This window comes from Tachyglossus aculeatus, chromosome 14, assembly GCF_015852505.1.
Source record: "Tachyglossus aculeatus isolate mTacAcu1 chromosome 14, mTacAcu1.pri, whole genome shotgun sequence".
In the NCBI taxonomy this organism is placed as follows: Eukaryota; Metazoa; Chordata; class Mammalia; order Monotremata; family Tachyglossidae; genus Tachyglossus; species Tachyglossus aculeatus.
The window spans coordinates 45294378-45320421 of NC_052079.1; the positions used below are offsets into that span (position 1 = coordinate 45294378).

General features: G+C 47.0%; 1 protein-coding gene across 2 annotated transcripts in view; it reads left to right on the forward strand.

Annotated features, from left to right (window-relative positions):
* The first annotated feature begins 1573 nt into the window (after window positions 1-1573).
* Window positions 1574-26044, forward strand: part of RIC8B (RIC8 guanine nucleotide exchange factor B) — a 76715-nt gene continuing 52244 nt past the window's right edge. The window contains exons 1-2 of one of the 2 annotated variants that reach the window (XM_038756296.1): window positions 1574-1710; window positions 13732-13779. In XM_038756296.1, the coding sequence (XP_038612224.1) occupies window positions 1627-1710; window positions 13732-13779 (132 nt within the window). In that variant the 5' untranslated portion in view covers window positions 1574-1626. Of the gene's footprint in view, window positions 1711-13731; window positions 13780-17497; window positions 17666-26044 lie in introns of those variants that run through there. The other variant, XM_038756297.1, reaches the window with a different exon arrangement.

The window sequence follows — 26044 nt, forward strand, 5'->3', positions numbered from 1 at the left end:
ACAGTAAGCGCTCAATACAATTGAATGAATGAATGAATGCTTTGCACATAGTAAGTGCTTAATAAATACCATTATTATTATTATTATTACAGCCCAAAGGGAATGCAGAAAAGGGGCCGAAGGCTCACCCACAACAGCGCTTGGTACAGTGATCTGCACACAGTAAGCACTCAATAAATACGATTGAATGAGTGAATGAATGAATGAATGCTTTGCACATAGTAAGGGCTTAATAAATGCCATTATTTATTATTATTATTACAGCCCAAAGGGAATGCAGAAAAGGGGCCAAAGACTCGCCCACAACAAGTGCTTGGTACAGTGCTCTGCACACAGTAAGCGCTCAATAAATACGATTGAATGAATGAATGCTTTGCACATAGTAAGGGCTTAATAAATGCCATTATTATTATTATTATTATTACAGCCCAAAGGGAATGCAGAAAAGGGGCCGAAGGCTCGTCCACAACAAGCGCTTAGTACAGCGATCTGCACACAGTAAGCGCTCAATAAATACGATTGAATGAGTGAATGAATGAATGCTTTGCACATAGTAAGGACTTAATAAATGCCATTATTATTATTATTATTATTACAGCCCAAAGGGAATGCAGAAAAGGGGCCGAAGGCTCGTCCACAACAAGCGCTTAGTACAGTGATCTGCACACAGTAAGCGCTCAATAAATACGATTGAATGAGTGAATGAATGAATGCTTTGCACATAGTAAGGACTTAATAAATGCCATTATTATTATTATTATTATTACAGCCCAAAGGGAATGCAGAAAAGGGGCCGAAGGCTTTCCCACAACAAGCGCTTAGTACAGTGATCTTCACACAGTAGGCACTCCATAAATACGGTTGAAGCACCTGTATATATGTATATATGTTTGTACATATTTATTACTCTATTTATTTATTTATTTATTTATTTTACTTGTACCTATCTATTCTATTTATTTTATTTTGTTAGTATGTTTGGTTTTGTTGTCTGTCACCCCCTTCTAGACCGTGAGCCCGCTGTTGGGTAGGGACTGTCTCTACATGTTGCCAACTTATACTTCCCAAGCGCTTAGTCCAGTGCTCTGCACACAGTAAGCGCTCAATAAATACGATTGATTGATTGATTGATTGATTGATTGATTGAAGTCGTTTCCGGCACCTGTAAAGCTCGAAGTCTCCCTTGGCTAGGGGGCGCTGGAGTGACTACAAGTCCCAGCATGCAACGCGCGACCCTGGCGGAACTACAAGAGGGGGCGTGGCGACGGTTGCATGCTGGGAGTTGTAGTCCACCAGGCCGCGGCTCCGAGCTTCGGTTCCATCGCGGGGCTTTCCGGCCTCACGAGGCCAACGAGCCGAAGGGGAGGCGGGCGACTTTGAAGGCGGCCGGGCGCCTCCCAGGCTGGGCGGACCGATGGGGAAGGGCGGGGAGGGGGAGGCCGGGGCGGCCAATAGGAAGGCGGCGGGGGCGGTGACGTAAGGGGTGAGAGGTGAGGGGGCGGTGACGTCACGGGGCGGGCACGGGCGGGCGCGGCAGAGCGGAGCGGAGGGAGCTGAGGAGGGAGCCGGTCGGTGCCGGTCGGTGCCGGTCTGTGGCCGTCGACGGGCTTGGCCCCCCCTGAGGCGATGGATGCGGAAGGCGCGCTGGGCGCCGTCCGGGCCGGCCAGGCGGAGGCCATGGAGAAGGTGCTGAGGGAATACAGCCAGCAGGTAAAGCAGCCCTCTGCCCTGGGGACGGGGGCGGCTCTGGGCGTGTGTGTGTGTGTGTGTGGGGGGGTCTCTGTGTGTGTGTGTGTCTCTGGGGGTCTCTGTGGGGGATGTCTCTGGGTGGGGAGTGTCTCTGGGTGTGTGTCTCTGGGGGTCTCTCTGGGTGTGGGAGTCTCTGTGGGGGATGTCTCTGGGGGGGTCTCTCTGCATGTGTCTCTGTGTGTCGGGGGTGTCTCTGGGTGTGGGGTGTCTGTGTGTGTGTCTTTATGTGTGTCTCTGGGGGGTCTCTCTGGGCGTGGGGGTCTCTGTGGGGGATGTCTCTGGGGGTCTGTCTGTGGGGATGTCTCTGGGTGTGGGGGGTCTCTGTGTGGGGATGTCTCTGTGTGTGTCTTTATGTGTGTCTCTGGGGGTCTCTCTGTGCATGTGTCTCTGGGTGTGGGGGTCTCTGGGTGGGGAGTGTCTGTGTGTGTGTGTGTCTATGTGTGTCTCGGGGTCTCTCTGGGTGTGGGGGTCTCTGTGGGGGATGTCTCTGGATGTGAGGGTCTCTGTGTGGGGATGTCTCTGGGTGTGGGGGTCTTTGTGTGGGGAGTGTCTCTGTGTGTCTTTATGTATGTCTCTGGGGGTCTCTCTGGGTGTGGGGGTCTCTGTGGGGGATGTCTCTGGGGGTCTGTCTGTGCATGTGTCTCTGGGTGTGGGGGTCTGTGTGTGGGGGGTGTCTCTGGGTAAGGGGTGTCTCTGGGTGCGTGTCTTTATGTTCGTCTCTGGGGGTCTCTCTGGGTGTGGGGGTCTCTGTGGGGGATGTCTCTGGGGGTCTCTCTGTGTGGGGATGTCTCGGTGTGGAGGTCTCTGGGTGGGGGGTGTCTCTGGGTGTGTGTCTTTATGTGTGTCTCTGGGGGTCTCTCTGGGTGTGGGGGTCTCTGTGGGGGATGTCTCTGGGGGTCTCTCTGTGTGGGGATGGCTCTGGGTGTGGGGGTGTCTGTGTGGGGAGTGTCTCTGTGTGTGTGTCTTTATGTGTGTCTCTGGGTGTGGGGGTCTCCCTGGGCGTGTGTCTCTGGGTGTGGGGGTCTCTGTTTGGGGAGGTCTCTGGGTGTGGGGGTCTCTGTGTGGGGAGTGTCTCTGGGTGTGTCTTTATGTGTGTCTCGGGGTCTCTCTGGGTGTGAGGGATGTCTCTGGGGGTCTCTCGGTGTGGGGGTGTCTGTGGGGGATGTCTCTGGGTGTGGGGGTCTCTGGGTGGGGGGTGTCTGTGTGTGTGTCTTTATGTGTGTCTCTGGGGGTCTCTCTGGGGGTCTCTCTGGGTGTGGGGGTCTCTGTGGGGGATGTCTCTGGGGTCTCTCTGTGGGGATGTCTCTGGGTGTGGGGATCTCTGGGTGGGGGGTGTGTGTGTCTTTATGTGTGTCTCTGGGGGTCTCTCTGGGTGTGGGGGTCTCTGTGGGGGATGTCTCTGGGGATCTCTCTGTGCATGTGTCCCTGGGTGTGGGGGTCTCTGTGTGGATGATGTCTCTGGGTGTGGGGGGCTCTCTGGGTGGGGATTGTCTGTGTGTGTGTGTCTTTATGTGTGTCTCTGGGGGTCTCTCTGGGTGTGGAGGTCTCTGTGGGGGATGTCTCTGGGGGTCTCTCTGTGCATGTGTCTCTGAGTGTGGGGGTCTCTGGGCGATGTCTCTGGGTGTGGGGTTCTCTGTGTGGGGGGTGTCTCTGTGTGTGAGTCTTTATGTGTGTCTCGGGGGGGTCTCTGGGTGGGGCTGTCCCTATGTGTGTCCTAGGTGTAGGTGTCTCTGTGTGTGAGTCTGTATGTGTGTCTCTGGGGGAGTCTCTCTGTGCGTGTGTCTCTGGGTGTGGGAGTCTCTGGCTGTCTGTGTCTCTGCATGTGTCTCTGGGTGTCTCTCTCTGCGTGTGCCTCTGGGTAGGATTGTCCCTCTGTGTGTCCCTAGGTGTGGGTGCCTCTGTGTATGAGTCTTTATGTGTGTCTCTGGGGGGGTCTCTCTGTGCGTGTGTCTCTGTGTGTGAGTCTTTATGTATGTCTCTGGGGGTCTCTCTGCGTGTGTCTCTGGCTGTCTCTCTCTGTGTGTGTCTCTGGGTGGGGTTGTCCCTATGTGTGTCCCTAGGTGTGGGTGTCTCTGTGTGGGGTTGTCTCTGTGAGTGAGTCTTTATGTGTGTCTCTGGGGGGGTCTCTCTGTCCCTGTGTCTCTGGGTGTTGGGGTCCCTATGTGTGTCCCTGGGTGTGGGTGTCTCTGTGTGTGAGTCTTTATGTGTGTTTCTGGGGGTCTCTCTGTACGCGTGTCTCTGGGTGTCTATCTGCGTGTGTCTCTGGGTGTCTCTCTCTGCATGTGTCTCTGGGTGTGTGTGTCCCTATGTGTGGGTGTCTCTGTGTGTGAGTCTTTATGTGTGTCTCTGGGGGTCTCTCTGTGCGTGTGTCTCTGGGTGTGGCTGTGTCTCTGGGCGTCTCTCTCTACATGTGTCTCTGGGTGGGATTGTCCCTATGTGTGTCCCTAGGTGTGGATGTCTCTGTGTGTGTCTTTATGTGTGTCTCTGGGGGGTCTCTCTGCGTGTGTCTCTGGGTGTGGCTGTGTCTCTGGGTGTCTCTCTCTGCATGTGTCTCTGGGTGTGAGTGTCCCTATGTGTGTCCCTGGGTGTGGGTGTCTCTGTGTGTGAGTCTTTATGTGTGTCTCTGGGGGTCTGTCTGTGCGTGTGTCTCTGGGTGTGGCTGTGTCTCTGGGCGTCTCTCTCTACGTGTGTCTCTGGGTGGGATTGTCCCTATGTGTGTCCCTAGGTGTGGATGTCTCTGTGTGTGAGTCTTTATGTGTGTCTCTGGGAGGTCTCTCTTTGTGGGTGTCCCTATGTGTGTCCCTGGGTGCGGGTGTCTCTGTGTGTGAGTCTTTATGTGTGTCTCTGGGGGGGTCTCCCTGTGCGTGTGTCTCTGGGTGTGGGTGTCCCTGAGTTTGTCTCAGTGTGGGGGGGTCTCTGTGTGTGAGTCTTTATATGTAATAATAATAGTAATAATGGCATTTATTAAACGCTTACTATGTGCAAAGCACTATTCTAAGCGCTGGGGAGGTTACAAGGTGATCAGGTTTTCTCCCGAGGGGCTCACAGTCTTAATCCCCATTTTACAGATGAGGTAACTGAGGCCCAGAGAAGTTAAGTGACGTGCCCAAAGTCACACAGCTGACAATTGGCAGAGCTGGGATTTGAGCCCATGACCTCTGACTCCACAGCCCGTGCTCTTTCCATTGAGCCATGCTGCTTCTCTGTGTTTCTGGGGGGTCTCTGTGTGTGTGTCTCTGGGTGAGGGTGTCTCTGTGTGGGGGGTGTCTGTGTATGTCTTTATGTGTGTCTCTGGGGGGTCTCTGGGTGTGTGTGTACCTCTGTGTGTGTCTCTCTCTGGGTGTGTGTATCTATGTGTGTCTCTGGGGGTCTCTCTGTGCGTGGGTCTCTGGGTGTCTGTGTCTCTGTGTGTGTCTCTGGGTGTCTCTAGGTGTGTGTCTCTCTGTGCTTGTGTCCCTGGGTGTGGATGTCTCTGGGTGTCTTTCTGCACGTGTGTCTCGGTGTGGGTGTGTCTCTATGTGTGTCTCTGTGGGAAGGGGGTCTGTGTGTGTGTGTGTGTGTGTGTGTGCGTGTGTGTCTCTGGGGGTCTCTCTGTGCGTGTGTCTCTGGGTGTCAATGGATGTGGGTGTCTGCGTGTGTATCTCTGGGTGTCTGGGTGTCTCTGTTCGTGTGTCTCGATATCTGTGTGTGTGTGTGTGTGTGTGTGTGTGTGTGCCTCTTTGTGTGTCTCTGGGTGTCTCTGAATGTGTCTCTGGGTATGGGGTTTCTGGGTGTGGGTGTGTGGGTGTCTATTGCTCCCACAAAGTGCACATTGCCCTCCTTGGCTCCTCCAGTCAGGGATGAGAAGGCATTTTTTAACTCCCTCCTCGGGATCCAGCGCCAAGTACAGTGCCCAGCACTTAATAATATAATATTGTTATTATGTGTATATCTATAATTCTATTTATTTTGATGCTATTGATGCCTGTCTACTTGTTTTGTTTTGTTGTCTGCCCCCGCCTTCTAGACTGTCAGCCCATTGTTGGGTAGGGATTGTCTCTATCTGTTGCCTAATTGTACTTTCCAAGTGCTTAGTACAGTGCTTTGCGCACAGTAAGCGTTCAATCAGTACAATTGATTGAATGAATAATAATGATGGTATTAAAGTGCTTACTATGTGCCAAGCACTGTTCTAAGAGCTGGGGGAGTTACAAGGTAATCATGTTGTCCCACATGGGGCCCACAGTCTTAATCCCCATTTTACAGATGAGGGAACTGAGGCACAGAGAAGTTGTGACTCACCCCAAGTCACACAGCAGACAAGGGGAGGAGCCAGGATTAGAACCCATGACGTCCGACTTCCAAACCCGTGCGCTTTCCATTGAGCAGCCCTGCTGCTTCTCACTATTAGTCCAGTGCCCAATGCTTAGTACAGTGCTTGGCGCATAGTAAGCGCTTAACAAATGCCATGATGATGATCCATATCCCACCTCAACCACCTTGTAGGTATGTCTGTAAGACACCCTTTTCCCTCACCCTCCGGTATCCTTCCCTCTTGGCTTGCCAGTTCCATTCCCAGCGGCCGTCCTTTCCTTACTTCTTAAGAGATTAATTGCAATATGGATCTATATTATGAAAAGAACACCCCAGTTTTCCCTTCTAGGGCTGCATGCGTTCTTATTTCCCAAGTCACTTGTTTTTGTTTTAAGAGATTCGTTGCAGTATGGATCTTTATTGTGAAAAGAACACCCCAGTTTTCCCTTCTAGGGCTGCATGCGCTCTTATTTCCCAAGTCACTTGTTTTTATTTTAAGAGATTCATTGCAGTATGGATCTTTATTGTGAAGAGAACATCCCAGTTTTCCCTCCTAGGGCTTCAAGCGTTCTTATTTCCCAAGTCACTTGTTGTTCTAAGAGATTCATTGCAGTATGAATCTTTATTATGAAAAGAACACCCCTGTTTTTCCTTCTAGGGCTGCATGCTCTCTTATTTCCCAAATCACTTGTTTTTGTTCCTGTGGCCTAGAATTGTTTACTGCTCCCCGCTTCCCCTTCTTCACCCACACGCTAACCTTGAGTTTTAATCCTTATGATCTTTATCCCCTATTCTTATCTCTGCTCATGAATGGAAAACCACTTTCATTTACATTTTGCACATCTTCCCAGTTGCTTCTTTGGCAGATGTCATTCCTTCATCATCTGACCCCCTTTTGTGTTACGATGAGGGCAAATTGCCCTTTGGTAGAAAGTTATTTTGTCTTCAGTTATGGTTATTGAGATGATCTTCTTTCAACTTGGTTGATTATCAAATAAACAAGGGGTGAATTGCCAGGGAGAAATGGCCAGTGTATTGTTTGGCAGTTTTCTAGAGGCGGGCTAAAATGCCCAAGAACTCAACCATTACTTGGAATCCTATCACAAATAATAATTGTGGTCTTTATTAAAGCACTTACTATTCATTCATTCAATTGTAATTATTGAGTGCTTACTGTGAGCAAAGCACTGTACCAGACACTTGGGAGAGTACTATTTGCCAAGCACTGTAATAAGTACCTGGGCAGATTCAAGATCATCAGGTTGGAGACAGTTCCTGGCTCACATGGGGCTCTCATTCTAAGGGGAAGAGAGAACAAGTACTTAATCCTGATTTTTCAGACGAGGAAGCTGACACACGGAGAAGTAACTTTCCCATGGTCACAAAGCAGGCAAGTGGCAGAGCCAAGATTAGAACCCAGGTCTTCTGACTCTTAGGCCTGTGTGCTTCCCAACCCTCCATCCATCGCCCTTGCATCTCCTTCCCATCTTCTCCCCTAAACTCCATCAGTATGTCAACTTCTCCCCAAAGCTTCTCATGTTCAGTTTGGCTTCCTCCCTTACCATGCTTTTTGGCAACCACTTTGGGCTGTGGCCCAGGGTTGATGTCAGGTTTCCAACAACCCACTCTCTGCCCAATCCCCCTCACCTTTCCCCTGTCCGCCCTCTTAGACTTTAACTTAACATATGGTGCAGTTGACCATCCACTTTTCCTCTTCCCAACTCTCAACCTCAGCTTTTGTGACAGTGTCCTCTTGTTTCTGTAGAAACACTTGGGTTGTTTTCTCATCTTACGTCTCTCATTGAATGTAGGACATTTCCCATTTTGGGGGCATTCTTAAATACCAGTACTGTAATAGATACTGAGTTTTGACCATCACAGCCTGAGCGTTGAGTCACTACAGTGTCTACATCTTGTTTTTCATGAGACAGGGTCTTGGTTCAGCCCTGGTAGGGGGTTGCCCTGATCATCTATTTTCATGGGCTAAAACCTCAGATCATTTTTTGTGTGGAATTTGTTAAACACTGTGTGTCAGGCACTGTTGTAAGTGCTGTTTATCAGGTTGGACTCGGTCTCTGTCCCACATGGGGCTCACAGTCTAAATTGGAGGATAATTTAATCCCCATTTTGCAGACGAGATAACTGAGGCACAGAGAAGTTAGATGACTTTTCCCAGGTTGCACAGCAACCAGTTGGCAGAGCCAGGATTAGATCCCAGGCCCATGGTCCTTCCACTAGGCCACGCCACTTCTCAGATACAGGTTGATCCATCCAGCCTTCCGTGGAGCCGAGCCCACAGAAGGATCCCTTGAATTCCCTTTTCCGCTGTCAGGAGCCGCCTCTCCTTGGGGTTTGAAGAGACCCTGCAGGGGGTTCGGGCTGGAATTCAGCCGCAAAGGGCTTTCTGACTCATGAAGACTTGCTCAGCAGGAGGAAAGGTATGATCCTTTCCAGACAGTGGCGGAGCTTGACTTGTCCTGTGGTTTCTGCCCTTTTTCTGCCTCTCTTCTTCCCATCCAGGGTGAGCCCAAAAGAACCAGTAATTTGCTTTGGTAGAGAAATTTTTAGTTCCGGGGAAGCGGATCAAATTCCCAAGGTTTGGAGTTTAATTTCAGACCCTGGTCTTTGGATGTCTCGATTTCCTCAGCTGCAGAATAGGGGAGAAAATTTCCATCTGCTCCAAAAGGATTATGTTTTGAAGAACTAATGAATGATGGCAGGGCCCTGGGGAAAGAATATGAACGAACACAAGTGCTTAATAATAGAATCTCATTTCTTTCCCACTCTCTTAAACTGATATTCTGAATAGGAGGCAAGTCACCTTGCTGCTGCTTAAGAGCCAAAAGTGGCAACCAGGGCTTCGGGACCCGAAGCTGTCAATGATTTGTGCAGTGCCACAGAGACTGCACCACTGATTGATTTAGAAGCCAGCTGGCTTCATTTTTTGGCCTAGGGCATGCTGCTGTCAAAAAAAAAAAGGACTGTTTCATTCAGCTATCTTGGAATGAAACGCTTGCCTATTTCTTTGGTGCTTGCTGTACATTAATGCTGGTATAGGGTAGAAAAAAAAAAGGGCAATAATAGGCTCATCCAGGCCTTCCTCCATCTTCTCCTTGTCAGGGCAGCGAATTATAGAGAGTCCAAAGAGGGAAGTATTTTTTGGAAACCACGTCCAGATTTTACCCCAGCTGAAGTTTGGACCAGTGACCGTTTCTAATCCTGCTTCACAGTAGGTTGTTCTGGTGGAAGGTTCTATTGGATCAAACCTGAGGAATTCAGATGAGGGCCTGAAGGGAAAGAAGGGAAATGAACAGAGTTGGTCCTCCTCTGTACCATCATCCATAAGCATTTATGGAATTCCCACAGGGGGCCCGACCCTGCCAGGCACGCAGACGTTTAAGGAATTTGAGTTAAAAGGGTCCCCGTCAGCCAAGATCTAATGGACGAACAGAGCGGGTGTAGTGAATTTGAAGATCTGATTCAGGTTCTTTTTCCCCGTTAGATTATTTCATTGTGACAAACTCAGTGACAAGTTCCTCTCTCTCTGGCAAGCGATGGTTCTAGGGAGGGGCCTCCTTTTTTGAGAGTAATAATATTTAAGCGTGTACTATGTGCCAAGCACTATACTCAGCGCTGGGGTAGATACAATATAAGCATATTGGACACAGTCCCTGCCCCTCCCCCCATGGGGCTCACAGGCTCTCAGTCAATGGTATTTATTGAGCTCTTATTTTGTGCAGAGCACTGTACTAAGCGCTTGGAGAGTACAGTACCACATTCTAGTAATACTGGTGTTGATCCGATGAGTATGGTATTTGTTAAGCACTGTGCCAAGCACAGTTCAAAGCACTGAGGTTGGTCTAAGTTGATCAGGTCAGGTACAGTCCCTGTTCCATAGGCGCTCACAGTATAAGAATAAAATCGAAATAGAATAGCTCATACAGAGTCACGCTAGGGGAAAGTCAGTTTGGGAGAGAAGTCGTCGATACTTCTCCAGAGGTGAAGCAATGGCTCCATTCTCTCAACCTTTCCTGGCTTCACTCCCTATGGATTTATCTAAATGCAAGACAAAAGTCAACTTAGGCTCATCATCTTCGTTAATGGTATTTATTGAGCGCCTATTATGTGCTGAGCACTGTACTAAGCATTTGGGAGAGGACAGTACAACAAAGTTGGCAGACATGTTCCCTGCCCACAGCAAGCTTCCGGTCTAGAGGGAAAGACAAACTTTAATTCACTATAATCAATCAGCGGTATTTGAGTGTAGTGAGTGCTCACTATGTGCAGAGCACTGTACTAAATGCTTGGGAGAGTTCCCAAATTACTGCAAAATATTGATTGTGCAGAATATTTTTTCATACATTTTCTTAACTTAGCAGGTGTCTTTACAGAAGGCTCCTATTTTTCTGTCCCTCTCTAAATACCAAGAACACTGCATTGGCAAATATGCACATTCATTTCTAATGACTAAAGAATCAATATTTCATACTATTTAAATGGAGAGCTGTTTCATTATTAGTGGTGATAATAATACAGTCTTCGAACAGTTTAACGGGTTAGTATCCCACAATGAGACCCTTATTCCATCTTTAGCTGTGAACCATAACTACATACTCACCTCATCGCTCCAAATCCGTATTGTTACGATCACTAGATCACTGAGGATAGGAATCATGTCTATCGACTCTCTTCTACGCTCCCCAGCTCTGAGTACAGTGCCCAGTAAACCCGCAGTCAATACCATTGATTGATTGATTGGATGATCTGTGGTCCCTACATCTAGTTTGCTCCTGGTATCTAGTCTGTAGCCGACACCTGACTTGACTCTTTATCCCTCTCAAGGCTGCAACTTCCCCTTGATTCCAAGTACCAGCAACATACATGTTGTGGTGGATAGAGCATGGGCCTGGGAGTAAAAAGGATCTCCACTTGTCTGCTGTGTGACCTTGGGCAAGTCACTTCACTTGTCTGTGCTTCAGTTCCCTCATTTGTAGAATGGGGATTAAGACTGTGAGCCCCAAGTGGGACAGGGACTATTGTCCAACCTGATTAGCTTGTATCTACCCCAGCGCTTAGAACAGTGTTTGACACAAAATAAGCGCTTAACAAATACCATCATCATCATCATATGGATCTTGATCATCTCACCCCTAGACATCTGTAACCACCCACTCCCAGGAATTCCCACCCCCTAGATTCTTTTTGTTCCCATTTTTATTACATGCACAAGAACATATACTGCCAGGATCATCATCCTTGCCCTCTCCCTTGTCAGAGTTCTCTGTGCTCTTCCAGTCACCTTTCAGATTGAACCATCTTCATCTGGAGACTTCAGTGCTCTCCACTGTCTGACTTTGTTTGACTTTTTTGCCCTTGTCTCCCGCTCCTGTCTGGCAAATCTTTTTTCCCCTGTTTGTGTCGATGCTTACTGTTCATCCTCTGCTCTGACCACTCTGCAGGCCTGGGATTGCCCGGCCCCTGCCTCTCCCCACCAATCCCCTAAATTGTGTCTCCGCCATCTGAATTCAAAATGCACCTCTTTCAAGAAACTTTCCTTGACTAATGGTGGAGTTTTTTGTGTTTTTTTTTTTACCATCACACGTAATCCCAACCTTTCTTTGACATGCTGATAATGTAGTGCGTTCAGGAGAAAGCTAATTATTCTGTGATGGACTTGCGTTATAAATTGATCCTGGCTGACTTGGTGGGGGTGGTTGTTAGCATTACTGAACAAAATTAGGAATGACTGTGCCCAGGAGATCCAAGCCCAGTTTTATTTATCTCTTCAAACTCTTGGTTACCTAAACTAGACTGAGCCTAAGCTAGGTTTGCATTTTAGTTGAGGTGCCTTTGTAATCTTTGTCTTGATGATGAACCTATGTTTGTCCTCCCCACCTCCTCCTTAATCATCCCCCTTGGCTTTGAAAGCCAAGATCAGTTTATCACAGAAACATTCAGGACATGTTACCCCCCTCCTCAAAGAAATCCCCTTCCATATCCAACAAAAACTCCTCACAGATGGCTTTAAAGCACTCCATCACCTTGCCCCCTCCTACCTCAACTCGCTTCTCTCCTTCTACAACCCAACTCGCACACTTTGCTCCTCTAGTGCTAACCTCACTGTGCCTCGATCTCATCTGTCTCGCCGCCAACCCCTAGCCCTCCTCCTGCCTCTGGTCTAGAATGCCCTTCCTCCTCAAATCTGACAGACAATTACTCTCCCCCCATTCAAAGCCTTATTGAAGGCACTTCTCCTCCAAGAGACCTTCCCAGACTAAGCCCCCCCTTTTCCTCATCTCCCACCTGCTTCTGTGTCCCCCTGACTTGCTCCCTTTGCTCTTCCCCTCTCCCAGCCCCACAGCACTTATGTGTATATCTGTAATTTTATTTATTTGCATTGATGTCGTTCTCCTCCCCCATCTAGAATGTAAGGCTGTCGTGGGCAGGGAATGTCACAGTTTATTGTTGTGTTGTACTTTCCTCAGCACTTAGTACAGTGCTCTGCACAAAATAAGTGCTCAATAATTATGATTGAATGAATGAAAGCAGAGGTTTATGAAGCAAAATTATTATAGATTTGTGAACCTCTTGAAACAGTGCTTGTGCTCAGTAAATATTTGTTGATGGAGAATATAATGAAAATTCTCAAAGGAGAGAAAAGGAGGGATAGATTTACATTAAACACCAGGATTTAAGACCGTTCTTGGTAAGGCTTCCTGCAGAGGACTCTGGGTTAGAGGCCTGGACTTCAGGTCTCTTTTCTGCCATTCACCTTTGAACGTAGATATCCGTTTAGTAACTGCTCACCAACACACATGGGAGGGTTATCTTGAATCTGCCCCAGCCTTAGTTTAGCACTTGGTGCATAGAAAGTGCTTAATAAGTACCATCATTACGATTATCAAGGTTATAAATTATGTGTCAGTCACATTGATTTTGCTTTTGTGGGGATGAGCATTATCATTTAATATATGTGCAACAGGATGCTGTTGTGAAACTGATGAAAAAGATGCCTGAAATGATACCTCCTTCAATCACTTTAGAAATATCTTAATTTCTGTCGGCTCTATAGACTCAACATTTCTCATTTGTTTTTGTTTAAATTCTAGTGCATCTCTTTCTGCAAGATTAGTTATTTTTATTTGCCATGTTTCTCCTTTAGTCTACTAGTTCCTTGAGGGCAAAGACCAAGCAGTTTGGCCTGATAGAGCACAGGTCTGATACTCTGAAGGATCTGGGTTCTACTTCCAGTTCTGCCACTTGTCTGCTATGTGACCTTGGGCCAGTCACTTAACTCTTCTAAGCCTCAGTTCCCTCATCTGTAAAAGGGAATTAAGACAGGAAGCTCCATGTGGGACAGGAACTGTGCCCAACCTGATTGCATTGTATCTACCCCAGCGATTAGTACGTGCCCGGCACAAGGAAGCGCTTGACGGATACCATAAAAAATTATTGTTCTTTCTCTGTGACAACCTTATGACACTTATTACAGTGCTTGGCACACTTGGTGGGCCTCAATAAATTTTGGCGTCTGATCTACTTTAAAGACTCAGAATCTTAGGAAAAGGAAAGTGAAAAGTTTTCACAGTGGCATTGTGGGTGGTTTTTTTTCAAAGATGGTAACTGAATTTAAATTCTGTATCTTCAGTAACACACAGTTTCCATTTCCCCCCTCCATTTTCCCATCAGCATAGGGCTACTTTCAAGTTTGATCCCTCAGATGAAGAGAAGAGAAAGGTAAGTCTGTCTCCAATCCCTTCTCCCCGCTTAAACTCCTAGATTGTGAGCCCTTCCAGGAACAGGGACTGTGTAAAATTCCCATTTGCATTCTCTCCCAGCACTTATTGCAGTAAGTGCTTAATAAATACAGTACTATCATTGTCATCATCATTATCATCAATAGTATTTAGTGAGCACTCACTGTGTGCAGAACACTGTACTAAGCTTTTGGGCGAGTACAATACAACAGAGTTGATAGACTCGTTCCCTGACCACAAGGAGTTTACTACTGTTGATACTGTTTGTTGCTCATTATGTGGATCTGTGTGTACTTCCCACAAAAAGCCTGCCAAAGACGGCAGTTGGTTTCTGGTATCTACTGTTCTCTGCCCGTCTGGTTTTTACTGCAACATTTCCAAAAAGCTGCTGAAATAAGCTTAAGTTAGGAAGATAGAGTCTTCCAGTGAGTATTTGTTGAAAGGTGAATCGTAAGCGTACAAGAGATTAAATAACATTGTCTGCCCAATTGGGATTAGAGGTCTCCTGTTTTTTCCCTTGAGATAATGAAATCTTTTGCAATGTCTGGTTATTTTTCTTGTGTCTGCTGCTGCTCAAAAATAAAAAGATGTTGATATAGGTGCAGGCTTTGCATTTTGGAATAACGAGGAGGATGGTTTTCCAAATTGTATTCCTCGAATTAGCATATCTCACCCCTGCTGATAATTACATAAATATGAAAATGTCAAACCCAGTGAAACGGAAGGACTCCAACCCACCAGAAAAAAAGAGAAATGAATGAGATGGGATTACAGGAAATTGTTCTTTTACAGCTTCTGAGGTGAAAGAGGAAACAAGTAAATTTGAGCATGTCTTTTTGTTGGTTTTTTTTTTTTAAAAAACAAAACAAAACATAAAATTGGCCAGAATGTTAACCATTAGTAATGTCCATGGGGGAGTAGTCAGGGCACCAAAGATAGGAATTGTTGTAAACTCTTAACCCTGAGACTGCATGCAGCTTCTTTAGGTTTCATTTCTCCTTGGGGAGGCTGTAAAATCCAATGCTCTTGTTGGAGGCAGTGCCTCTTTTGAACTGATGGCATAATAAATGAATTAGAACAAGGTTTTCTTTTCCCCCTTCATGCATTTATGGTCCAGTAGAGTATCTGTTGGCAAGGAATTATTAATAAAAAGTGCAGTTGAACCCAGTGATGAAACTCAACATTTCAAGAAGATTGTCTCTAACCGCTCTATATTTTACCATAAATTCTTTAAGGCCAGATATTAGAATTGATTTGATTACTGAGTAGCATTGTATAGGTTTCATGTCCACTAAAGTTATGATAAAAACAAGCGTCATCAATACCATACAAGCATTGGCAGTTAGTCTTCGTAATTGTCAATATTTAAAACTATCCGTAAATTGTTTTTGTTTCTTTTGATTTTGGAATCTCAGCCTTCCACCACACATCTAGAGAAGTTAAACTGAATGTATTGTTGCAGTTCCTTCAGGGCTGACTGTTTACCCAACTTGGAGTTAGAGGAACTTTAAAATAATGTTGCTTTGTCTGTTCTAGTCTTCTGTAATTCTCTCTCTTCCCTTTCTACCCCTTCTCCCTCTCCCCCTCATCTCCTCCTTTTGCTCTTTCTCTCCTCCTTTTGTATGCTGTCTTCCCAATTCACTCTCTCCCCATTTAGCGCTCTCTTCCCATTTCACTCTCTCCCCCTTTCGCTCTCTCTCCCCCTTTCGCTCTCTCTCCCCCCTTTCGCTCTCTCTCCCCCCTTCGCTCGCTCTCCCCCCCTTGGCTTGCTCTCCCCCCTTTCGCTCGCTCTCCCCCTTTCGCTCGCTCTCCCCCTTTCGCTCGCTCTCCCCCTTTCGCTCGCTCTCCCCCCTTTCGCTCGCTCTCCCCCCTTCGCTCTCCCCCCTTTCGCTCTCCCCCCTTTGCTCTCCTCCCCTTTCGCTCTCCCCCCCTTTGCTCTCCCCCCCTTTCGCGCTCTCTCCCCCTTTCTCTCCCTCTCCCCCTTTCCCGCCCTTCGCCTTTCTCTCCCCCTTTTGCTCTCTCCCCCTTTCCTCTCTCACCCCCTTCTCTCTCTGTCTCCCCCTTCCCCTTTTCTCTTTCTCCCCTTTCTCTCTCTCCCCCTTTCTCTTCCCCATTCCTCTCTTCCCTTTTTCTCTCCCCTTTCTCTCCCCCTTCTCTCTCCCTCCCCTCTCTCCCCCTTCTCTTTCCCTGTCTCCTTTTCCTCCCTCATTCTCACCCCTTCTCTCTCCCCTTCTCCCCACCCCACTGTCAGTAGCTCCCTGGAAACAACACCTCCACTCCCTGCAGACTCTTTCTCCCTAAAGCCCTGACATCGCAACCTTCTTTTGGTAAACATCATAAAATCTTGGTACAGATTTAGACGTCAGTCCATTAAAATGCAGTTTAAACTTCAAACCTCTGTTCTATTTTGTGCATTCCAAAATTTTTAGTGCATAATCAAGTAGTTTTTAAGTGTTATATAGTCATATCAGTTAAAGAGTGTATCTGAAGCTTGAAATTGTGGGAATGGTACTTGTTCCTTTAAACCATGATTCCTGCATGCCTATGCAGACACAATTTTCACTGAAGGGAAGGGTATTACAAATTCCATATGTGGTCCACGTTTGCACATTGAAGTAAACTCAAAAGAGTGTGTCTGAATGCATGATCTTTCCTAATGACTGCATATTCATTTCCTCTACTCTAATTGAACGTACATGTTATTGGCTCAGTCACATTGTGTGTATTGTCACCTGTGATTTCCAGAGTAAGTGATACCATTGCATCTACACCCTCCCTGGCATGACAGATGGGCCCTTCTAGGAGGGCCTTTAGCAGTTATTTCCAGGCAGCTGTTCCTAACCCTAAGTAAGATGCAAAGAGAAGTATTACAAAAAGAGCAGAACAAAAAAGATATAGAGAAATAAAGCTCAAATGGAAATTAAGGAAATGGATGTGATTGCAATGTAGATGTTTAAAAATGAAACAAAAACCTGGTATAAACATTCTAAGGAAAACTGCCTGGCATTCAAGAGGTAACATGAAAAGAGGCCTGGGAGTAGGATGATCAGGTATATATGAGCAGTCAGCTAGGAGCTTGGCCAGTGTTGGGCTGCTAGCCATTTTTCTGCTTGACTGTCTACTGAGAAGGACTCAGGGCTAGTAGGTTTAGTCTGCAGGCTGAAAGAGCAGCCACCAAAACCTTGATTTATGTGTAGAGTTGCCAAAGCCTACCCCTCTCCAGCCTCTCTGTGGTCTTTCCCTGCACCTTAGCCCCAGGCTTGGACCTGACTGCCCCTCTCTACTTGGACTTACCCACTCTCTTTCCTCTCCTTGCTGGCTAAGTGACTTGCCCAGAGTCACACAGCAGACAAGTGGCGGAGCCAGGATTAGAACCCATGACCTCTGATGCCCAGGCCCGTGCTCTTGCCACTAGGCCATTTAATTATTTGGTTGGGTATCCCTTAAGCACTTGGATGCCCCAGGCCCTCATTACTTACGTAAGGAGTGTACTCTGTTTCCTCTATCCTTAATCTATTTTAATGCCTGTCTCCCCTGTAGACTGTAAGCTCCTTGTGGGCAGGGATCGCATCTACCAACTCTGTTATATTTTCTTGTATGCTTAGTGCAGAGTTCTGCACTCAAAAAATACCACTGATTAATTGAGGGCTTATTGTGGGCAGAGCACTGAACTGGATACGGGAAGACTCGTACAAGTTGAAGTGGCTGGTTGGTTTTCGGAAACTGGCCTGTAAGTTTTATAGGATCGATTAGCCCGTTTTGAAGATCACCCCTGGACCTCCCTCCTGCCCACCTTGGAAGGCTTGCGGTCCCATGTCCCGTCTGGTGGCCTGGTGTCATGATGATTTTCCGCCTCCCCGCCCCAGGTAAGTAGTCTTTCCCCGGGTTTGGAGCCATCTTTCCAGGGAGTGGGTGTAACACACCCAGTGGAGGTCAAGAAAAAATGGTCTGACTTGCTTTAGTAAGCCCAGGTGCCGATTTACAAATGTTGGTGATCCAATTCCACACACCTGCGATTATTTGCATTGAACGTGCACTCATTAGGAGGTACTGTACATTCAGACGCAGATGTCGGTATTGTTCTTCCGTTTTGTGCCACGTTGACAAGAACAAGCGTATCCCAGAGCAGGCGTGTCAGACCCAAGTCCTGTGGATGGGTGGCTTCTGGGATTACATCTCCATTTGCCGGCTGCACTTTTTAAAAAACGGAAAATCGTTAATAAGTCCTTCTTTGCGTGATTGTTAGCACCCGAACACATAACTATTAAATAGAATGAAAGGAAATAAAATTGGCAAATAGATTTTCCCTGGTCTGTTCCTGCAGATATAAAGTCAGTTGTGAGTGGGGGCTTCCATGGGAGTGAGGACAGCGCCTCAAGAATAGGTGGGAAGGAAGTGGTAAGAAATGAAGAGAGGGAGAGGAAACAGGCCCACAGACACTACCCTCCCCCCCTCCACACACACACACACACGAGATCTGTCATTCTCCCTCTGACAAACAGATGATTTTTCCCTCCAAAAACGATGCCAGTAGCAGGAGAGAGCCAGGGGGAGGTTGCCCTTCCCCAGCACCTGCCAAGCAACCTGGCTCCAGGCAGACAGGGCCTCTGGCTGCTAATGCTGCCATTACCACCGCCGCTGCCAGTCTCTTGGGGTCTTGGTGGGCAGGGCCTGCCGGTGAACCGCACTCGGAACCCTGGAAAGCCCAGAAAGCAGTGGTGGCTCTTCTGGGGAAGAGCCAAGCTGCCAAAGCCAAGACAGTGTGGGGCACATTAGCTGCCTTCCTCCTTCCTGGCTGGGGCAGTCATCTGCCAGCCATGTTGGACCCTCAGAGGGATCTGTCCTTGAAGCTCTTGGATTTTGAATTTGATGTGCCTGTGCTAGATGCTTTGGGGAAGAAAGCTTTGTGGGAAAGATGGTGAGGCTGGGTCGAAGAGGTCTGTGTTGTATTATCCAACCTCTGTTAATGACCTGCTGCATATCCTTGGGTGAGTTATTTAACCTTACTGGGTCTCGGGAATTCCCCATCTGCAAATTCAAATTAACGGTAAGTTGGAGGTAGCCCGCCCCAACTTTCAGGACGGTTGAAGGGACCATTGAGATGATTGTGAAAGCGCTGGAAAAATGACATGCCTTTTAAAAAGCCTAGGGAAGTGGCATTCATTTTGATTTCTTTGATTAATCAATCAGTCATATTTACTGAGAGCTTACTGGGTGCCAAGCACTGTACTAAGCACTTGGGAGAGTACATGCTAACGGAATAACAAAGTTGATAGCCACATTCCCTGCTCAAAACAAGCTTACAGTCCAGAGGGGGAGACGGACATGAAATAAATATATTTCAGCTGTGGAGCTGAAGGGGGTGGATGAATAAAGGGAGCAAATCAGGGAGATGCAGAAAGGAGTTGGAGAAGAGGAAGCGAGGGCTTAGTCTGGAAAGGCCTCTTGGGAGAGATGGGCCTTCAAATAAGCCTTTGAAGGTGGGGAGAGTAATTGTCTAGTAGGTATCAGTCAGTCGTATTTGTTGAGTGCTTACTGTGTGCAGAGCGCTGTACTCAGTACTTGGGAGAGTACCATGTAACAGACACATTCCCTGCCCACAGCGAGCTTACAGTCTAGAGGGGGAGATACGTTAATATAAATAAATAAACAACAGATATGTACATAAGTGCTGGGAGGGGAGATCAATAAAGGGAGCAAGTCAGGGTGATGCAAAAGGGAGTTGGAGAAACCCAGGTGTCCTTGCTCCCAGGGAGGGAAATCCAGGCCAGCAGCAGCACTTGGGCGAGAGGTGGGTGGTGCGGTAAACGATCCTCGAAATAATCCTTGTCTTTACCCATTCGAGTAAATAGGGGCTTAAGGCAAGGGCGTCATCATTTCTTATTTTTGAGACCCAGAATTACCTTCTGAATTGAGGCCAGTGCTTTAATCCCGCCTGTACGTAGCGAGTGGCTGCACAAGTCGGGGAGTTGGTGATTAAACTTCCTTTACTACATTTCAATTCCCCACATTTCTTTCAGTTCCCCTAGCAGACCCACAGTTTTCTTTGTCTCGTCTGCACGTGTTCATTCCAATAGCAATAAACTCCAGTGGTTTTATGACTATTATTTTTGGGATGGGATGGGGTAACAGGAAATGAACAGAATGAGAAGATTCCATTTCAGACCCCAGGGGAAAATGCAGAAATAGAGTTAGCCTACAGGCCACTCAGGGAGAGGTTTGGGAATAACCAAAGCAATGTTTGTTACAAAACCCTTTTTACTCTCATTAGAGTTTCTTCATGAGAAACTTTGAAGCCCCAGATAACCCTAAAATCTGAATTAAATTGCCTCGATTAGTTCTTCGTGGCAGTATACGTTATTATAAAAGGTGATGTGGTTGCCATAGTATTTAAGCTGAAGTCATCATCCTTATTTTTATCTCCACTTTAAGAACTTCTAAAACTTTCTCTAGGAACTCTAGAATTGCTGAAATTTTAAAAGGTCTAATTCTGTTTTCTTTTACCGATGATCGTAGTTGGATCTCCCACGTGTTTAGTAAGCACTCAGTAAGTACCATTGATTGATTGGATCAATCAATCAATCAATCAATCGTATTTATTGAGCGCTTACTATGTGCAGAGCACTGTACTAAGCGCTTGGGAAGTACAAATTGGCATCACATAGAGACAGTCCCTACCCGATAGTGGGCTCACAGTCACAGTTGGATCTATTGCAACTCCCTTCTTTTGTCACTTAGGTGTTCTGGTGACTGTGAGACTGATGAAAACATCTGGGCACTTTGGTATGATGAAAAAGGTTAAGGGTGGAGACATTGAGTGCATTTTAACTGCTAGTAGTATATTCCTCAGCCCTATTTTGCTCTATTTCTGTGTACAGAATGCACAGAGGCAGTATTTTTGTGTGTGTGTCAATCACCTTTTGGGAATGTCCATATTTGCGGCTGGACATTCTAGTGCTGCCCCCTCCTTCAAATCTAATTCCTCCTTTGCGAGCGCTTCCTTTTTGAGAGTTTGAAAAGAAGGAACACTGTATTCCATGTGGCTAATTCTTTGGGTACCGTGGTTGGTGAATGAATTTGTTCAAAGGCTCCAGGAGGCTGTGCACCCCATAAATCTAGCACCCCAGAGCGGTATGCTATAAATCAGATGACCACAACCTGTGGCTCAGAGCCGTGTCTAGCTCTTAGAAGCAAATTCAGCTTTCAAGCCAGGGCAAGGAGGAGACGAGGCATTTCAAATCCCAGCCTGGGGCCTCAGGCAGTTGGTGGGAGTGGCCTCTCACCAAACACCCGACAACATGTGGGGCCGCTGCTGTGTATGCCACCACCAGGGAAACCCACCTGACAGCGGCGGGAGACAACATGAAGCAGCTGGGATTGATCTGCCCCATCGCTGCCGGTGATGGCCAAAGCAGGTTAGGGTGCGGGGTGGGTGAGTGCCAACCCCCAGGAGACCACCGACCCAGACCTCCACCTGTGGGCCCACGTCTCTGAGATCACCCATCCTCTGCCGTTCAGGTAGGGGAATGTTCACCGCAGTGCTGTCCAGACACCAAGTTCCTGCCCCTTCTCAGAACGGAATTCCCACCACCCTAGAGATGGCTGGACACTCAAATCTGGGAGGGGAAGAGGGAGACAGGGAGTTGCAAGCAGGACGACAACCAGATGGAAGATATTTGGCAGCCCGGGGAAGCCCTCCCCCCATGCCCGCATCTAAGATGGACTTATTTCTGGTTGCAGGGCAGGGAGGGAGGCTGTCTTGCCCTGAGCTGAGGAGAGCGGGACCCAGCCCATCTATGTGGGGCTGAGGGGTGCCCCCCGTCTTTTGCCATGGGGTCTGGGCAAGCCTGCACCACTTCTGCCCGTTCCCCAGCTGATGGATACTGCCCACTGCCAGCTTTGAGTGAGGAGAGAGGAAGGGAGGGGAGAAGAAAGAAGGGAAGAGGAGAAGGAAGAGACCAACCTCTATTGACGTTGGCCAATCCCACCATCCTGTCTTTCTTTCCTTTTTCTCTCCTGCCCCACGCCTGCTGGCAGTAACAACTGGTTGCTATTCAACAACTACATGGCACAGTAACAATACCTTGTACCATGTGCGGTGTGAGGTACTGATGGCCTGTGTCATGTGGGGGCCCCATCAAACTGCATAGCCCTGAACCCCATTGGGAGGGAGTTTAACCCATTCCAGCCACCACTAAGTAGGTGTTGTACGAGTGGGAGAGGAATGAAATTGAAACCATTCAATTCATGACGAAGTGAGCTACCTTAATGTGCGATTAAATTGTATGATTAGCTCTTAGAGCACCAGCTGCTCAAATATTCCATTTTGTTCATCTCTTCTGAACAAAAACGGTTGCCAGTGCAGTTAGAAGTGAAATTAGGGATCTTATATCTTAAATGACTAATGCATCTCCTACCTGCCCCACACCCAAAGTCTATTCAGTATGGCAGAATCTAGTCTAAAGACTAAGAGTTGTTGATCTGGCTTGGCAGACTCCTATATTGTGGATAGGATAATGAACAATAATAATAATAATAATGGCATTTGTTAAGTGCTTACTATGTGCAAAGCACTGTTCTAAGCGCTGGGGAGGATACAAGGTGATTAGGTTGTCCCACGTGGGGCTCATAGCCTTAATCCCCTTTTTATAGATGAGGGAACTGGGACACAGAGAAGTGAAGTGACAGTCACACAGCTGACAAGTTGAGGAGCCGGCATTAGAACCCTTGACCTCTGACTCCCAAGCCTGTGCTCTTTCCACTGAGCCATGCTGCTTCTCTCAAGTAAATCTTGGTATTTCAGTATTTGATTAATATTCACTTTCCTAATAATGTGGGGAGACTCAGTGTTAAAGAAGGGATTGTAGTTTCACGCATAACGGGTAGCCTCACCAGTGAAAAATGCAGGGCGGCAGTGACTTAAATATTTTAAAGAAATGTTCTCTAAGGTGATTTCTCTACTTCCCTCTTAAGTTTTGCTTAGAATTCCTATGCCTCTTTCAGTGTTTGCTGATATAGTTTGTAAAACTGAAGCTCATCCTCCCAATTCATTATTAATCATTGCTATTAATAATAAGCTATCAGTGCAATAATTTGGGGAAAGTATCAGAAGAACAGCAACAGTAAATAGTATTTTTTTCTCCCCCCCTAAAACTGTAAGGTCATTATGGGCAGGGACTGTGTCTACCAACTCTGTTGTATTGTACTCTCCCAAGCGTGTAATACAGTGCTCTGCACACAGTAAGCACTCAATACCATCGATTGGTTGACTGATTGTGTAGGGAGCAGACACAACCCTTGCCTTTCCTTTTAATCCTAAATCTTCTCAACCAGTGACAAAGCTGGGGATAAGCATTCCTTTGTAACATCTCTGCGTACTTGGCCTTTCCATTTTCTGAAGAAATCTGCCAGATATCTGGGGGATATTTGTTTCTCAGAGGAAGTGAACACTGGCCAACATAAACTTTGCAACTTAAGTGCATTTAATATTTAGAACTTTAAGATTTATAGGGCGAAGTCATGCCTTTTCCACACAATAACCCTGTTGTTTAGATTTAAATTCCCTTGGTTTTTCTAGAGAACCATCATGAAGCTAAATGTTTAATCAGTCATGATGGAGCTAGGCTGTTTCCCCTCAACATCTGTCTAAATGCCATCACCTTCAGAGCCCCATAGACCCATCCTGACTATTTTAAATAGAATATTCATGTCCCATAATTGGATTGATCTATGGAGCTGAGGCAGATCATGCGGTCTCCAGTTGCAGACTTCAAAGATCAAAAGCTTTTGATGCAGAACAGAAACAGAAGCTCTGACGTTCAACCAAGCATCAGTATTAACACTGACGCAGAAGACTGCTGGAAAATCCCAGATCCAAACAAATGGGAAAAAAAAATAACTTCCTGAAGAAATGAAATAAACCCCTACAGAATCAAAGACAAGAAATGGCTTTTAAGTCTCCCCAGTGAAGGCAGGTGCTCTTGCCAGTAAGTAGTAGATATACTGCAGGCATGTGGCTTAGGGGAAAGAGCATGGGCCTTGGGAGTCAGAGGTCATGGGTTCTAATTCCGGCTCCGCCACTTATCAGCTGTGTGATTTAGGGCAAGTCACTTAACTTCTCTGTGTCTGTTACCTCATCTGTAAAATGGGGATTAAGACTACAAGCCCTATGTGGGACAACCTGATTACCTTGTACCCAGCGCTTAGAACAGTGCTTAGTAAGACACGTAGTAAGCCCTTAACAATTACTGTCATTATTATTATTATTGTTAATGTATTCAAGTGGTTTTTCAAGCTATCTGGTTTTTTCCTATTGATTTTGGATTTTTCTATAGTTCTGCATTCTTTTTCATGTCTGAATTGTACACAAAGATGAAGCATGTGCATTTCAGAATTATTCCACCTCACAGTGTTCACCTTCTAGCAGTGGGTATGATAGTGCTTAGGTAATCACCATCCACACCTAACCCCAAAGTACCTTTGAACATATTTTTAAACTCTGCTACTTCCCCTACCCGTAATTTATTGTAGTATCTATCTCCCCTGCTAGACTGTAAGCTACTTCAGGGCAGGGGTCATGTCTGCTAACTCTTGTACTCTCCAAAGCACTTACTATACTCGCTTCCACAGAGTAAGCACTCAAGAAATACTGTTGATGGATTGTAACAAGGGGAGCAGAACAAAGCAAGCATAGAATTATTGTTCATTAAGGCTCACAACAACAATGGGGGATGCATTTTAAATTATATATTATAAATTATTTATTTCTGTTGTTCATCTCCCCCTCTAGACTGTACGCTCTTTGTGGGCAGGGAATGTGTCTGCCAACTCTGTTGTGTTGTTCTCTCCCAAGCGCGTAGTTCAGTGTGCTGCACATTGTAAAGGCTCAGTAAATTCCATTCATGAGATGATTTAGGCTTATAAGTAGTAGGTTCTCTCTGGACTGTAAGCTCATTGTGAGCTGGGAACATGTCAAGCAACTCCTGTAGTCTCCCAGGTGCTTAGTATAGTGCTGTACACACACAGTAAGCGCTCAGTAAATACCACCGATTGATTAGTAGGTTCTGACAAGTGAAATGAAACACATCTATACATAGTGGATAACAATTTTTTATCACAGGAAGTTATGCGGCCTGAAAATCTCAGTGTGTTCAGTACGATTTGGGTAAATTCATGGATAAGCAGGTCATAGTGAGTTACTAGAGAAACCATCGGCACTACCATCCTTCCTGTCTCACAAGCCCGCAACCTTGGTGTCATCCTTGGTTAATTTGGGCAAAGCCCAACATGCACTAAGCAGTGTGCTATGCCCCTTTCCACCTACTTGCTCGTTGCACTCCTTGTCCCGGCAGAAACATGGCAAGGCATGGACCGCAACGTACATGTGGCAATGTACTCCTTATCTTCCCTCCCAAACCCTGCCCTCTCCCTGACTTTCCCATCACTGTAGACGACACTACCATCCTTCCTGTCTCACAAGCCCGCAACCCTGGTGTAATCCTCGATTCTGCTCTCTCGTTCACCCCTCACATCCAATCCGTCACCAAAAACTGCCGGTCTCACCTCCGCAACATTGCCAAGATCTGCCCTTTCCTCTCCATCCAAACCGCTACCCTGATGGTTCAATCTCGCATCCTATCCTGACTGGATTACTGCATCAGCCTCCTCTCTGATCTCCCATCCTCCTGTCTCTCCCCACTTCAGTCTATACTTCATGCCGCTGACAGGATCATCTTTGTGCAGAAACACTCTGGGCATGTTACTCTGCTCCTCATAAATCTCCAGTGGCTACCAGCCAACCTACGCATCAGGCAAAAACTCCTCACTCTTGGTTTCAAGGCTGTCCATCACCTCACCCCCTCCTACCTCACCTCCCTTCTTTCCTTCTACAGCCCAGCCCGTACCCTCCGCTCCTCTGCTGCTGACCTCCTCACTGTGCCTCGTTCTCGCCTGTCCCACCGTCGACTCCTGGCCCACGTCCTCCCCCTGGCCTGGAATGCCCTCCCTCCGCACATCCGCCAAGCTAGCTCTCTTCCTCCCTTCAAAGCCCTACTGAGAGCTCACCTCCTCCAGGAGGCCTTCCCAGACTGAGCCCTCTCCTTCCTCTCCCCCTGCTCCCCCTCCCCATCCCCCCGCCTTACCTCCTTCCCCTCCCCATGGCACCTGTATATATGTATATATGTTTGTATGTATATATTATTCTGTTTATTTATTTTACTTGTACATATTTCTTCTATTTATTTTAT